Source organism: Crocodylus siamensis, chromosome 2 (genome assembly GCF_052110815.1).
Source record: "Crocodylus siamensis isolate JL-2025a chromosome 2, ASM5211081v1, whole genome shotgun sequence".
NCBI classification, from domain to species: Eukaryota; Metazoa; Chordata; order Crocodylia; family Crocodylidae; genus Crocodylus; species Crocodylus siamensis.
In genome coordinates this window covers 14,650,423-14,666,567 of record NC_143396.1, presented here as the reverse complement: position 1 = coordinate 14,666,567, position 16,145 = coordinate 14,650,423, and the positions used below count along the sequence as shown (strand labels likewise).

The window sequence follows — 16,145 nt, the reverse complement described above, 5'->3', positions numbered from 1 at the left end:
GCTTAAATATAAACAAACATTCAAAGTATATAGCACTATTGTGAGTACAACTTTAATATAATTAAGTGCTCAGCCTGCTGAAGATTCAAGCCCAAAGAAAACAAATGCTTCCAGTGGACAAATCCTAGGAAGTCCAAACAAGCTGGTAACACTGGCATAGTGTTACAAAACTGAAGATCAGAACAAAGAGACATTTCTTGACATATTAAAAAGAGTTTTTTTAAGAAATGATGGGTGGAATAATAACTGCAGAATTGAAGCAGCTCAATGATATTTTATGAATAAGAGAAGGGAATGTTTTAATGAATAAGAGAACGGAAAAAACCTTCTATTGATGTTGGGCCAAATAGACCATAATTGTTGCAGGAAAGGTGCAAAGCAAATCATCTTACACCAGGTAGTTTCTGAATAGTTTCACTTATGAGAAATTCAGGAACTGGTTTCACCTTTATGGGAGCATTGGGGGGTTATTGTAGCTGTGACGGTCCAGGAAAAATGGGAGAAGCAAAGGTCATTTATTAGACCAACTATATAGTTGGGTGGGAAATAGACAAACTTTGGGGTATCACTGTACCACTGGTCCAGTAAAAAATATCACCCACAAAAACCTTATATGCTTTTTGGAGTTTTGCACAAAAGATAGGAGAGATTTCAGTCCTTTTGGGGAATTATAGCTGTACCTGTACCTGTAGAAAAATATAAACAAACATTGAAGATGTGCCCACTTCTTATCTAGCACTTCTATGGCTATGTTGACCCCTCATATATATAATGCTTCTACAAGAGGAGCTGTGGCCACCTCCTTCCATTTCTGTCATCAGAGTTTTCCACCACAGTTTGCCTGGAATAAACAGATGATGACTTTGAGTCAAATTGTCAGCTAAATTCTTCCCTTTGTTTTCAAAATGATGCCTTAAATAAAGTGTACCTCATATTTAATACTGTATTTAAACTTATAATTTGTTATAGGTAGTGTTTTCCACAAAGGTTCTCAATCAGCTGGACTAGCAGCAAGTCAGAATAGCATGCCAGGCTCTGTAAGGTAACTAAATGCGACTCGTGCTTTTCAAGGTGCTACAACTTTTGAAAAGAAAGTGAAATCTAAATTTGGACTGGCCTCATAATAAATCTGTATCCATGCAGTCCAAAGACTGTATTATTTATGTCATCTTTCTAAAGAAGACAATGTATTCTGCAAGATAACTATAATTTAGTGCAGATTAGTTTATAAAACTTTCCATTAAAATATGAGCTTTGACAATTTGTTTAACTGTTTTCAAAATCTATTGAAGGATTATAATAGTCTCAAATTCTGTCAACCTTTTAACTTCATTAATAGGTCAACACCACTAAGAATACCACGTAATGGATGTTCCTTTACTCCTACTTATGGATCACAGAGTAGTAGGCTGGGCATGTGGGATACTCCCAGTTTCAGAACTCCTCAGCTGCATCCATTTACACCACCTTCCTCACAGTCATCTGTAACAAGACCACCAATCACTATCGCCAGTCTTCTGCAGAGGCAACATCTAGGTAAGTAAAATCAGTGAAAAATGAATTATTTATCTTTAAAAGTACATTTAGGGTAGAGCACACATTACTTACTAGAGTTTAAAGAAAGTCGTGTTCTTATAATTTAATAAAGATTTAGAAAACACTTTAAATCTAATAACATTAAGACCTACTTTTAGGCAAAATCCTAGTTTGGTAAAAACTATTGTTATGGCAACTTTTTTTCTGTTGCCTGTTCTGTTTTTGCCTAGTTAATCCCTTGTAAAGCTGTAATCATCTGGAAGAATTTGCAGATGCATCACATAGGCATAATTAAGAGTGAGTGCTTCTAGTTGGCTGCAGTTTAGTCTTCATACTGTGCTCTTGAATTTGAGATGTTACTGTGGTCTTAAATGCTGAGCAACATGAGGCTATGCATGGTCCTTCTTCAGCTTGCACCCTCATTATCTCTGATATGCTTAGTGGCATTATAAATGTAACCAGGTGGTACATGGCTGGTCCCCCCTCTTCAACTGAAGGGATGCTAGGAGGTATGTGTGTGTGCCGTGGGAGTGTGGCTGCTTAGCTTCCTCCCTTGCAGAGCAGAGCAGAGCAGAGGCTGTGGTCACCAAGTAGAATTTAACTATTTATTGAACTTTATTTTTAGGACCCATAAAACTTATTAAACATTATGGTAGGGCACTATGTGTGCCTGCCACTTTAAGGCCCTGGAGCTGGCAGCCTCCAGGTGCCTAATTAGGGCAGCCATTTTAGGTTCTGGGCTGCCTATATAAACAAGGCAGTCTGGCTGCTGGACGAGAGGCAACAACATCACCTGGTCTGAGGGCTGCCGAGTTTCATCTGGAGGCCAGGGAGGAGCTGTAAGGGATGGTAGGAGGCTCCTGGTCCTGGGTACGACTGGAAATTACACCCTGTCGGGAGTGGGTGGCCTGGTGGGGCTCTCAGTGGCATGGGAGCCCCCAGGAAATGCCAGGCCAGGGACCATCCTGGTGAAAGGTGGGTCAGGGCACCTTAACCCCTACCCTCACCTTAGGGTGGGTCACGTACATCAGAAATAGTTGTGGGGGTGCAAGCTCCGAGGAGGAGAGTTGGAGGCCAGGTATGGCCAAGGCTGCCTGAGCCCTGCAGGGGTCTGAGACCCCGAGGAGGAGAGTTGGGGCCAGGCACAGCTATAGCCACCTGAGCCCACCTGTGGAGGGAAGCCCCGAGACCCTGAGTAAAGGGGGCATTATGAGTGTGTGGAGCCCCCAGTGTGAGGGGGGCAGCATGTGGAGCCCTGTGAAGGGAGAGGGGGCTCAGCCAGAGGGAGAGAGCTGAGATCTGACCCCAGTAAGTCTTCCAATGTGGGGAGGCAGTGTGAGGTACCCCAGCTCCCCACATCTGTAAAGGAAGACCCAGAGAGGGGGACCCTGGGATAAGAGTATAGGTCATACATCAGGGCCTGCCAGATCTTCCCCTGACTGACCCAGGCGGGGGCCAGGATCAGGATGGTCAGAAGGCCAAGGAGGCCCACCAAGAGGGACGCCCAAGAGCCAGGGGCTTGGGGTCCCAACTGACCTGGAGGTAGGCCAGGGCTAGTGTAAGCTGAAGGTCCCAGTGAGGGGACCACACCCAAAGGGGAACCCATGGCAGGGTGATATATGGCCTGGTATGACGGCGGCAGACTCCACCTGAAGGGTGGAACCCAGGTGGGGTCCTACAGTAGGATTCTGGGCCCCATCGTGGGGGACTGGAGCATATGAGAACATCATGATGTCATTCGTGAGGCTTGGGCTGCAGTGTAGGGGAGGAATGGAGCTGCAGATAGTGCCCCCTAGCAGTGGGGCAGAAAATGGGCAGCCTTCCGCCTAATTACATCTATTAATTAATCAGTTAAGACCAAGGGGTGGAGGGGGAGAAGGCGGGCGTGTAGCCCAAGAACAGTGCACGGGCCTCGAGGAGATTGGCCCCAGTGGCCTGCTGTTACAAACATATGCATATTTCCAAGAACTATTTACACATTTATAATACTAAAGCAGTAAATCTTATTACTCAAATACACAGGCAGAAATAAAGTGGATATGACAGGCAGAGGCACTTTATCACTGTAAACCTTGACTCCCAGTGGGCTTCTTATTAGGGTATAGCCCCTACACTCCCAAGCCCTGCAGGCTGCTAGCAGACGAACAAGCAACAGTGGCACCAGGTTAAGCAATGGTTCACTAAATGGGACCCAACAATAACTAAACAATGCTTGGAGTACATAACCAAGGTTTCAGCAATACAAACCCACACATAGGCATAGCAACCACTTAAATCCAAAGTGATAATCACAAGACCCTCCACAGAATTTTAGCTGCTGACCAAGTAGCAGACAGAACAAGGCAATATATAAACATCTTATAATACAATACTGAATTAAATAAATTCACAAGGAAAAATACAACTTACGGCCCACCCCGCATGTATATGGACCCAGGGAAACCTTAAACAATTACATAAATCTTAAGAGTTACAGCTGGAATCAACAGTAGCATGGTAGTCACACTGCATGGGGGAGTAATACACAAAGGGAAAACAGGTAACATCTAAGGGACTATACTAACAGTAACTGCTTGCAGTGGAGAGGCCTAAGCTGCCTCATGCAACTACCAGGGCCTACATACTTGCATAGATTCATAGATTGTTAGAGGCTGGGAGGGACCTTGCAGATCATAGGGTCCAGCCCTCATGCTGTAGGCAGGAAGACAACTGGTTTTAAGTGGCCCCAGCAAGGTGACTGTCTAGTCTCCTCTTAAAAACCTCTATGGTAGGTGATTGCACCACCTCTGCAGGGAGTTTATTCCACAGTCTGGACACCCTGACTATGAAGGAGTTTTTCCTGGTATTAAGCCTGAAGTGGCCTTTTAGGGGTTTGTATCCATTGGTCCTGGTCTTCCCTGGGGATGCCTTAGTGAACAGTTGTTCACTGAGCTCCTCATGCACTCCTCTGATATAGTGGTAAGCTGCTATCAAGTCACCTCTCAAGCTTCTCTTCTTTAGGCTAAAGAGGCCCAGGTCCTTCAGCCTTTCCTTGTATGGCTTGCCTTGCAAGTCCCTGATCATATGGGCGGCTCTCCTCTAGACCCTCTCAAGTTTTTCCACATCCTTGTTAAAGTGTGGTGCCCAAAACTGGACACAGTACTCCAACTACGGTCTCACCAGTGCAGAGCACAGTAGGAGTATCACTTTCTTAGTTTGACACGAAATGCATCAGTTGCTGCATGCCAGCATGTTATATTCCCTGCTGACCACTGCCTCGCACTGATGGCTCATATTTGTGCGATGGTCAATCATTACTCCCAGCCATGGTGCAAGTCAGGCTGTCACCACCAAGACTATATATATGTTGAAGGTTGTTTGCTCCCAGATGGAGCATCTTTGGTGCCCCAGGGCCTCTGACACCTACAAAGATGTTGGTCCGCACTGCCCTGTGCAGCCATAGGGGTTTCTTCAGCTTTCTCCAAGCCCTGTGCACCGATCCATGCAACGTGGGACCTCTGCTGCTTGTAGGGTTGGGGACTGGCGTTGCATCATGCAGCCTTCGAGGTCCCTTCAGCTTAGCTCATGCAAGGTTGGGGACCCATGATGCCCTGTGCAGCTGCTGAGGTCCCAGCTCTCCAGCCCTGTGCACCAATCCATGCACGGAGGGTTCCTGTCTCGTGCAGGGTTGGAGACCCATGCAGCCACCAAGGTCCCATCAGCTCCCAGACCCTCTGTGCACTGACCCATTCACTGATGCTGCGGCTCCTTCCATGGCTAGGCCGCGGCATCTTTAGAATGCTTCTGGGGCAAATGCTCTGCCCCACTGGTCAGCTCCACCAGCTCTTCTTCAGCCTTTCTTCATTTTTCCTTGTCGAAGCTGCCTATGTGTTGCGCATTTGGGCGTTTATCCCTTCTGAATTCTCTGCCCCAGACTGAAAATGGACCAATAGGAAAGCCTGAGAGGTTAGTTCCCCCTCAGGTCCTCTTCTTCACTCTGCCCCTGGGTCAGCCCAACCAATTAGTCTGAGCCATTTCAGACTTGATGGAAGGAGAATGAACAATATAAGATAGAGAATTTGAGCAAAAATGGAATTTAGAATGGACATAAGGAAAAAGAATGAGAGCAAGCAATTCCCTCTCAAAAAAAAACAAAAAAGAGACAGAAAAAGAAAAGGGCTTGGAAGGCAAGTTATATGAAGAGAAATCTGAAGGAGCCAGGCTTGACCAGCTTAAGGAAACTGAGCTGAAGAGGGGACATATACCAGCCTTCAAATATTTAAAAGGCTGCCACAAGCCACCTCTTTTCTCCTGGTACAGAATAGGATACAGACTAATGGACTGAAGTTGCAGCAAAATAAGTTTAGAGTACCAGGGAAAAAAAATTCTTTACTGTTAGAGCCATGTGGCAGTGGAATAGATGCCTAGGAAAGCTGTGGACTCATCACTGGAGGTGTTTGAGAGGTTGAAAAGCTACTGGTCATGGATAATCTAGGTGTAGCCTATGTTCTGCTAGGGCTTCTGAACTTTGCTAGTTGCTGCCTGGGGCCAGGAGAGAATCCTGTCCCCCCCACTTCCAGCTGCTATATGTGTATCAGGGTTTTGCTTTTTTTCCAAGTCTCTCTCAGACGCGCTGGTGTTGGCTGCAGCTAAGGCTGGGAATTTTGACTGTGACTTAAAGCTGTAGGTTACTGGTTAGAGGGTCTTGTCCCTTCATTCAGCATCAGAACAATATTTGCAGTCAGGAAGCAACTTTACCCCATGCTTAGATTAGTATGGACTGCAGAGGGTTTTGTCTTCCTCTGTAGAAAGAGGTGTGTCCCTTTTCCTGGAATCTCTCAAGTGTTTTTTAACAAGCTTTACAGCAACAGGTCTTTGCCTGTTGTGGTCCCCCTGCTTTACCCTTTGTGAGTTAGGGTGTATGTCATGGTTGCCACTAAAGTGCTTTGTGTCAGGGTTGACTGTGTAGTTCTACTAGAGGTTAGATGATGGATTTATATAGGGTGGTTTGGATAAGGATGATTGTGCCTCAGGCAAGGGATTGGACTAGATGACCTATGAAGGTCCCTGCCACCTGACTGTTCTATGATTCTATAAAAAGAGAATCTCTGATGGATTGTGTGGGACAGGATGAGACCAAACAAAGACGTAAAGAATAAAAAATGAAAGAAGAGAAAATGCAAGAAAAGAGAAACAGATTTTACATTAACACAATTTAGTCTTATATAAATATTTATATTGTTTATATTTTATGATAAATATAAAATGTATACTTTATAGAAATTCCTTGTCTTATGTTCTCTATAAATTTTGATTAAAGGGATCTTATAGTACTTACGAGCACTTAGTGTTGTGTATTCTGGAATCCATAGTTTAATTATTGCTGCAGGGGCAGCTGCATGAAAGCCAGCTCATTTAGTGAATTTTTAAGTGTATATTTGGTGTATCCATGTGGTCAAGGTAATAGTCTTTGGGGAAGATAAATTATTGACACCAGGAAGTGTATATCGCAAAGGAAAACATCATTATGTACAACAAAACTAAAATGCTGGTCAGAACTTACAAAACTTCCGTCTCACTGCTATTAAAAGTCACTTCATTATCTAAGAATCACATGACCAAAACAGTTTGGAACTGGAAGTCAAGTAGTGGTGGGGGTGGGGAGGGGGTGGAAAAACTGTCCAAAAAATTAAACTGACCTTGATTTGGAACTCATATATGCTGAGGAAGTCCTTTAAATTTTACTCCAAATTCTGCAGAAATGTTTTTGTCCACCCATGGTCCAATATGTAAACTAGTATCAGAGCCACCCTTAGGGGTAGGCTACATAATGCCCAGGGTATTATGGTCCGGGGGACACCACACACATACACAGACACACATAGTCTGGGGATCCCTGGGTGACCCTGTGCAATCTCTGGTGACACCTGCAACTGCACAGGGAGTATGGGACATGAGCCTGCAGCCGAGTTGCTTTTGACCTGCAGGTAGGGGAGGGAGGTCTCTGATTGCAGTGCCCCCCTCCACCCCCACCAGTATGGTACCAGCCCCCTCCCTCCCTGCTCTTTCCTGCCCAGTGGTGGCACTTAAGGTGACTGCCACCTGGAGCTGTGGGGAAGGTGGGGTGGAGCTGGCAGCACTGAGGGCTCTCCCAGCACAAATCATTCCACAGCCCTTCTCTGACCCCTGCACTGCTTTCTTGGGCAGGACCCCTTGTGCTTTCTCTTTTTTCCTGCTGGCCCCTGCGGGGAGGAAGGAGACTGTGGCTTTCTGCAATGCTGCTGCCTCATTGCTGCGCACCAGGCACCAGCTGTTTCCCACTGCCCACAGCAGCCTGCAGCCATAGGGTTGCTGCTGGTTTGGGGGGAGCCTGGAGCTGGAGGCAGCATCCGGGTGGGGCCAGGGGACATAGGCAGTGGGGCAGCATGGTACCAGGCTTAGCCTATGCTGAGCACTGCCTGCATGCTCCTTTGGGTGCAGCCCAGCTGCAGGGGCAAGGCCAAGCCCGTGGGGATACAGAGTCAGACTCAGACCACTAAGGAGCCATCACAGTTTTGTGGTGTTGTCCAGTGCTCTGCAGGTGCCTGGCCTGTGGGTGCTGCTGTGCTGCCCAGGTGGCTCCAGGTGATCCTCTCTGCCAGGGAGTGCAACAGGCACAGCTGGTGGGGAAATACATCTTGCTGCTACCTTCAGCTCTAGGTCCTCATATGAGTCTAGTACCTTTATTATGGGGTAGGGGCAGGTATCCCACAGTGGGCCACAGAGACCTCCGCACTATGGGGGGGGGGAGGGGAAATGCCAAAATGCAAGTTCCCCCAAGGTGCCATTTTTCCTAAGGCTTAGTACAGAGGCATGACACATTTTGAAAAATTTGTGAGGATGTGGTAGAAAACTAGGGTACATAATAATGAGCAGCGATCTTAATCTTCAGCTACAGTGACAAAGATCTAATTTCAGTCACACTTTTATAAATTCACTGTAACCAGAATGTGGAGTCATCCACTGATTTTGGATTTACACTAGGATAGAATCAGGTTCTAATTTCTTTTATATAAGTAGATGCTAATTCTAATTATGGGGGTCATTCCTGTTTTCAAAAGACATGATTATTGCCAAGTATTTTGTAAAATCACTTACCATGTTTGCACTTGCATATACAGAAACACTTTTGCTAAAATTCACAAAGTCCCTTTACGTTGATTTTTCTATATTTATGATTTTTTTTATTTTCAGAGCTCTTATTTTTATTTTTCTTAACAATGCATTTCCAAAATTATTTAAACAAAAGAATACAAAACTACTTCAATTTTATTTAGAAATATTTATGTGTTTCTATTTTTAATTTTTCCATTTTTTAGGATCTACTAATCTTGGAGGACATTCTATAGAAAGATAAGCATGTGTCTGAAATCTGTATTGTTTGGTAAGCAGCTGGAGAAGTCCTCCACCGGTTTGGCAATCTCAAACAGAACATGTAATTTCTATACACATCGGACTAGAATAAGATTAATGCTTAATGAAAACATTCTTTAAGACATGACCAATATTGTTGATTAATACCCACAATAGTTTTAAATACTAATGGGGGAAAAGTTTTGCTGTTCATAGAATTTACTGAAGAAACATTTGGCCTTTTGTTAACAAGGCATTCAGACTAAATATAATTATATATGTAATAAGTACTTGTTTTAAATATCTTTGTTTGTAAGTGCTAATAAATCTTTTGAAATGCTGAAATAAGTGTGCATGTAGCTGCCTATTGCATCTGTGTTTAAATGGTTGTGCATCTGGACACTGTAATGCATGTTCTGTATTAGAGATGGGGATAAATCAAAACTGTAAATCCCATTTGATTTCAATATGAGAACTGCAGTTCTTATGAGGCTCCAACCTTTTTTTTTTGGATCCAGAATTCAGCAAATTATTTTTGTAAAATATTTTATTCATTAAAATTGCATGTCCTGATTGCCTGGAACCATTCATAATTTGGTTCAAATTGGGTGAATAATTTCAGCTCTAAACTCCCACAAAACACAAACAAAATTAAATAAAACTTGGAAAAAATTGGAAAAGCAAGAACATTTAATATTTACATTGTTAATTATAAAGTGCTCTTTTTCATTTCAAAATGATGTTTTGAGAAACAAAAAATTACATGCTTTTCTAAACTTAATTAAAAAAACTGAAAAGTAAAGCAAGTCAATCCAAAACTGTGACACAATTTTATATTGAATGCACTATTTCACTTCATCTGAAATATTTTTTTCTGAATCCATTAGCTCCTTCTCCTGCCTATGTTTTGTGTAAGGTGTGATCTTACCCATGCACTGTGAGATTGCCTGCACAATTGTTACTCATTTAGTACCTGTATTAGTACTAAACTTGTATAAACAGGTACTAAACGACTGTGCAGTAACCCAAGTTACTGCGCAATAATACCAACAAATGGGTTTTTTGTGACACTGGCTGTGCAATAACCTGAGATTACTGCACAGTAGTGTCATGTCACGTCACAGTTTCTGGTACACAGCGATACTGTGCAGTAGTCCTGGCCTACTGCGCAGTCAGCATCTCATGTAGATGCAGCCTTTGAGTCTCAGAATTTTCCATATCAAGTTTGTTCAGATTACGAGCAAAAGATTTATTTTCTCATTTCATTGCAGACTCACCCCAAGATCTAAAGGAATGAGTTTATATATGGTTCCTGAAAAGTAATTTTTGCCCTCAATCGGTTTTTTGAATTCTATTACTGCCTTTGGAGTTGCATAACTGAAAATACGATTTGAGCTGCATGAGACTGCACAGTGGGCCATACAAGTGAAATTCACTTAATAGTTTGTTTGATGTTGTACACACCGGGAAAGAATCCAGTTCATTCTTCTACAGCTATTAGCTCTACAGAGCCGACAGTAATTAAAAGTAGTTAAAACTTACTGCTATCATTAAAATAAGCAGATGTGTCTCTAAATTCATCCTGGGAGCAGATTGGTTGAGGAGGAATATAACCATTTTATCATTTCATAGCAGAAATAAACTGTGATTCAGCTAAGCTGATTCTCTCTCTCTCTCTCCGTGCTATCCTTTGAATAGGAGCTGTAGATCCTGCTTCTGATTTATAATGCTCCATTTCTAATAAAGTTCACACAGCATGAGGAATTTGGGGGGGAAGACCAAAGTCCTTCTTCCCTCCTCCTTTCCTGGGTGGCAGCTCCTTTAAGGATGTTTATGCACACTTTTTGAATTTATAGTTTGGTTGACTTTTATATCTGAATCTTAACGCTGCTTCTAAACAGAAATTTATTTCATAAAAATGGGTCATTCTGGACCAAAAATCCTGCACTGGAAAAAATATTTCTGATTTCCTAGCATTTTGTTTATTTTAGGATTTTATACTGTTGCCTAGCAATGTTGTGTACCTGCCTTCTATGTAAAAACAATAGCAATATGGAAGCCCCTGGCAGACTTCGTGGGTGTCTCTGGTACTTCACATTTTCAGTTCAAGACTCTCTTTGGAGTAGGGCTTTTGGGAGGTGGAGGCTGGGAAGGAGCATTTGAAGGAATATTAGTAAATATAACACCTTTCTCTTCCCTAGCACTTTTCATCAGTATACAAAGCTGGTCTACATTAGACATTTACTGTGGAGTAGACTAATTAGCTCCTCAGTAAATGTCACACATCTACATATGTGCCTCTATTAGGCTGGAATAAACTAATTAACTCTGCAGCAGGGTAGTACTTGTACAAGTACTGTCTGACTGCTGAGTTTTTTACTCCACAGTAGCGCATGTGTAGATGCTAACCTGGCTGGCTGGGGCACACGATGCTTCAGTGAGGAGGCTGCCCCCAGGTAGCCCCTTACTGAACCACCCTTTTGTTCCAGTCAGCACTTCCACAGCACATATGCCTGGGGAGAAGGCTCAGGCTGGCAGGCTGATCCTAAGGGCACCCTGCCAAGTGCAGCTGCTCTGACCTGCTCAACATGCTACATTCCTGAGCACACATTCAAATGGCATGCCCAGGACCAATAAACTCTGGAGCAATAAGCTCTGAAGTTTGTTGCTTCACATTAGTTGCACTTGTAGCCACGCTCAGTTGATTGGACATAGAAAGGGGTATTTGTCTTCAAACAAGAGGATACACTCTTTTGTACAGTGCATAGTTAACTTGTGGAACTTGCTGCCACAGGAGGTTATAGAGGCAGATAGTATAGCCAGGAAAAAAAAAAAAGGATTAGACAATTTAATGGTGGACAGCTCCACTGGGAGCTATTAAACAGAACAGTGAGGAACATATCATCTTGCATTCCTAAGCTCACGATGGTCAATGGCAGGGTAGGTATGGCGGAGGCTGGACTATTCTAGGCATATCCTGTTTGTATACTCTTCCTCTAAAGGTATTTCATAGTTTCTAGGGTTGTAAGGGACCTGAGCAGATCATCGAGTCTGTCCCCCTGGCATGGCAGGAAAGAGTACTGGGGAAATGACCCCAGCAAGGTCTTCATCTAGTCTCCTCTTAAAGACCCCCAGGGTGGGAGCCAGCACCACTTCTCTTGGAAGTTGGTTCCAGACCCTAGCCGCCCTGACAGTGAAGTAGCACCTCCTGATATCTAGCCTAAATCTACCCTCTGCCAGCTTGTGACTGTTGTTCCTGGTCACTCCTGGTGGTGCTCGGGGGAACAGGGACTTCCCCATTGCCTGCTGGTCCCCCCTGACTAGTTTGTAACAGGCCACTAGATCCCCCTCAGCCTTCTTTTGTGGAGACTGAACAGGTTCAGGTCCCGTAGCCTCTCCTCGTAGGGCCTGCCCTGCTGCCCCCTAATCATGCAAGTGGCCTCCTCTGGACCCTCTCCATGTTGTCCAAATCCCCCTTGAAGTGCAGTGCCCAGAACTGGACACAGTACTCCAGCTGTGGCCTGACCAGTGCCGCATAGAGGGGGAGGATCACCTCCTTGGACCTGCTCAAGATGCATCTGTGGATGCATGACAAGGTGCGGTTGGCCTTCCTGACCATGTCCCCACACTGCTGGCCCATGTTCATCTTAGAATCAATGATAACTCCCAGATCCTTTTCTGCCTCTGTACTGACAAGAAGGGAGTTCCCCAACCTGTAGGTATGGTGCCGGTTGTTCCTCCCAAGGTGCATCACTTTGTACTTGTCAGTGTTGAATCCCATCCTATTCTCATCCGCCCACTCCTGTAACTTGTCAAGGTCCGATTGCAGCCTATTCCTCCCTTCTAGCGTGCCCACATCCCCCCACATCTTAGTGTCATCAGCAAATTTGAACAGGGTGCTTTTTACCCCCTCGTCCAAATCACTGATGAAGATGTTGAACAGTGCGGACCCGAGGACCAAGCCCTGGGGGACCCCACTGCCCACGTCCATCCAGGTCGAAAATGACCCATCCACTACCACTCTCTGGGTGCCCTCCAGCCAGTTGGCGACCCATTTGACTGTGTGGGTGTCAACACCACAGTCCCCCAGTTTCTTAATGAGAACTGGGTGAGAGACAGTGTTGAAGGCCTTCCAAAAGTCCAGGAAGACTATGTCCACTGCTACCCCTGCAGCTAATGATTTGGTGATCTGGTCATAGAAGGCCACCAGGTTGGTCTGACAGGACCTCTAATGAACCCATGTTGGTTGCCCCTAAGCATAATCTCCGCTGCTGGCCCCTCATGGATATGTGCCAAAATAATTTTCTCAAAAAGCTTGCCTAGGATCAAGGTAAGACTAACTGACCTATAGTTTCCCAGGTCCTCCTTCTTCCCCTTTTTGAAATGGGAACCACATTGGCCCTCTTCCAGTCCTCTGGCACCATACCAGAACACCACAAGTGTATTTACTACTTGCCAGTTTCAGAGCTAGGACGCTGTATGGTGTTTCTTATATTCTTATTATCCAGTCTACCTTGTGTCTGACAGCCTAAGCCTGAGGGAAAAACCCTCCAAAAACCCACAGCCTGCAGTAGTGATTATAAATTTAAGACCTAAGAGAAGATAATCTAGTTTTCTTTGATTTAAGAAACAAAATTGACCAAAATGGTTCTAAAGTTTGAAATAGTCCTACTGAGGTCCTGAGTCTAAAGACACACAAACACGTAAACTGTGCACACGAATGAATCAAGCAATGATTATAACTATGTCAGATAATAACTAAGTCAGTGATTTTCAAACACAGTCCTGAGACCCTATGGGGTGCCCTGAGATCCTTTCAGGGATGTTGCAGGGTGCCATTCAATGTTAGCACTGTTATGTGTACATATACGATTCATAAGACAAAGGCATAGATTTCACATAGGAATCCATAGTGTTAAAAGCATATCAACCTGTTGTGGTCTTTCTGAGTTCACTGTAACAGAAGAAATTGCTCTATTATATTTCTCAAGTCAAAAATCAAATGAAAACTAGGAGCTAACATTTTACAAGTGGTGCCTTGAGTCTAAAAAGTTTGAGAACCACTGCAATAAGTTATGTGACATTTTTTTAAAATGTTTCAAAATATTCTAATTTACAATACTGACTAAATATCTAGAAAATTGAATTTAAAAAAAATAGAACTAACGTGTGCCTTAAAAACTTAAAAGTCTTAAATTGGGTAACTTCTGTTTTATACAATCCTAAAAAATGATGGGAATACATAAAGGGAAATTTCTTGAAAGGAACAAAACAAAACAAAATGGAGGAAAAGTAGAAGAAAGAAAGATGTTCTCTGTAAAACAGTGTACACAAAGGGCCAAATATTCTTCCCATACATCTGCATCTCCATAGTGAATATTCTTGCATCAGTGATGTTACTCACCTTTGTCTCAAATGAAATCTACACTACAGCAATGATACACCAGAGGGTGCTAGATTACCTTTATACACAGTAATTTAGTTACCAGATTTTTTTTCTTTCGCGTGTGTGCACGCGCGCCTGTGCCTGAGTGCATACATGTATGGGTGTGGGTGTATGCTGATATAAAAGATGTAAGTTGTTTTGATCCAAGTAATTTAGGAATTGTGCAAAAGTGATAGAAAATACAGAGAAGCAACGAAAGGCTACAAGGATTTGAAGTCAGAAAGAAGGAACTAAATCTGTAGTTGGAAAAAGAACTCGGAGGCTATGTCCAGACGATCGGGGGCATGTGCTTGCTGCAGCACAAATACTAGTGGCACAAATTTGTGCAGCTACTTTATACTGCAGCACATGCCCCTGCACATGCCCTTTGTTGTGGGACACATCGTCCCACTGTGGGCAAACTGCCTGTGCCCATCTCCTCCTGCATCCTGGCTGGACATCTCCGCATGCCTCTGCATCTCTGTATAGCCCCTGCATTGATGCACACTGGGCCCAGCGAGCCATGAAGTGGAATGACTCACTGGGGCACAGCGTGCCTCAGTGCAGGGGCTAGGTACCGAGGCACACTGTGAACTCCCACACTGAAACATCTGGTGACAAGAGCAGTTAGCCTAGGGCTTCCTGCTGCCTCATCTTCAGGCACACTGCACCCCATGTAGCCACTCTATTCAGCACAGGGACTTCATGTTTGTCCCAGTCCATGCTATTTTTGCGTGCTTTGCACCCCTTTTTTTCCAGGGTTATTTTGCTACCGAGAAATCCTGGTAGCAAATTTTGCCCCTCCACTGCAAATTAGCAGTGCTGCACATGGTTTAACTCACAACATGTGCAGTTTGTGGCACCACAAAGAGGTCTGTGGTGCCACAAACCACACATTCCTCCATGTGTGGATGCAGCCAGAGTGTATTCTACATATACTGTAGAAGTAATAGTATTAATGGAAGCAGAGAATTGGTAATTTGCAGAGCCAAATGCAGTGGCCAGAAGGAGAAAAATAATTTAGGCTAGGGAAACATTCTTAACAGTTAGAGTAATTTGGCAATAGAATAGACCCTCGAGGGAAGGGGGCCAAGGCATTGTCACAGGATATTCAAGAACGCATGAGATAAGATGTTGGTGGGAATGTTATAATGTACAGTCTTTAAAAATGTAACAGGTCAGACTGAATGACCCCTAAGTTTTCTCCCCCCCCCATACTTTCTATTTACATTTCCATAATTTCAGCTCTTTATAATGTACTTCCAGAAAATATAAATAAAACTTCTACAAAAGGTCTGAGCTGGGTTCTTTTAATTTTGAGTTGTCTGTTTCAACTGGGTGTATCTGAAGATGCACTGTACTGGGTGAAGTACCCTTCACAAGACATCAGGAGCTGAATGTGTGCCAGGGACTGTTGGGAACATGCTGCAAAGTGGCACTACTAATTAGTTTTAAAAGGGATGTAGCAAGCATTCTGCATAGTGCTGTCTTCCACCTGCTAGTGGATGCAAGACAGGGTGTTTGAAGCATGGCCCTGTCTTCATCCAAATTTATTTGCATGTGTGTTTATGATATTGATTTAAGGGTTCAATTCAATTAATTTGCATGTGTGTTTATCTTATTGAATTATTGGACTCAGTCTGCGCTAAGTAGCAGTGGTGTGTCTGGGATCTGATCCCCCATCTCAAAACTGCACATCCTGCCATGCTTATGTGGCATGGCAGAAGGTGTGATTGTTGGGATCAGGGAACAGATCCCATGGACTTTCCTGTAACAGGAGGAACCAAGAAATACAACAGTCTCATACCTCTTC

General features: G+C 43.9%; 1 protein-coding gene across 1 annotated transcript in view; it reads left to right on the top strand.

Annotated features, from left to right (window-relative positions):
* RNF212 (ring finger protein 212) overlaps nt 1-9,145 on the top strand; it is a 31,446-nt gene extending 22,301 nt beyond the window's left edge. The window contains exons 10-12 of the mRNA XM_090034675.1: nt 970-1,042; nt 1,340-1,536; nt 8,874-9,145. Of these exons, the coding sequence (XP_089890801.1) occupies nt 970-1,042; nt 1,340-1,536; nt 8,874-8,911 (308 nt within the window). The 3' untranslated portion in view covers nt 8,912-9,145. The remainder of the gene's footprint in view (nt 1-969; nt 1,043-1,339; nt 1,537-8,873) is intronic.
* The last annotated feature ends 7,000 nt before the right edge of the window (nt 9,146-16,145 follow it).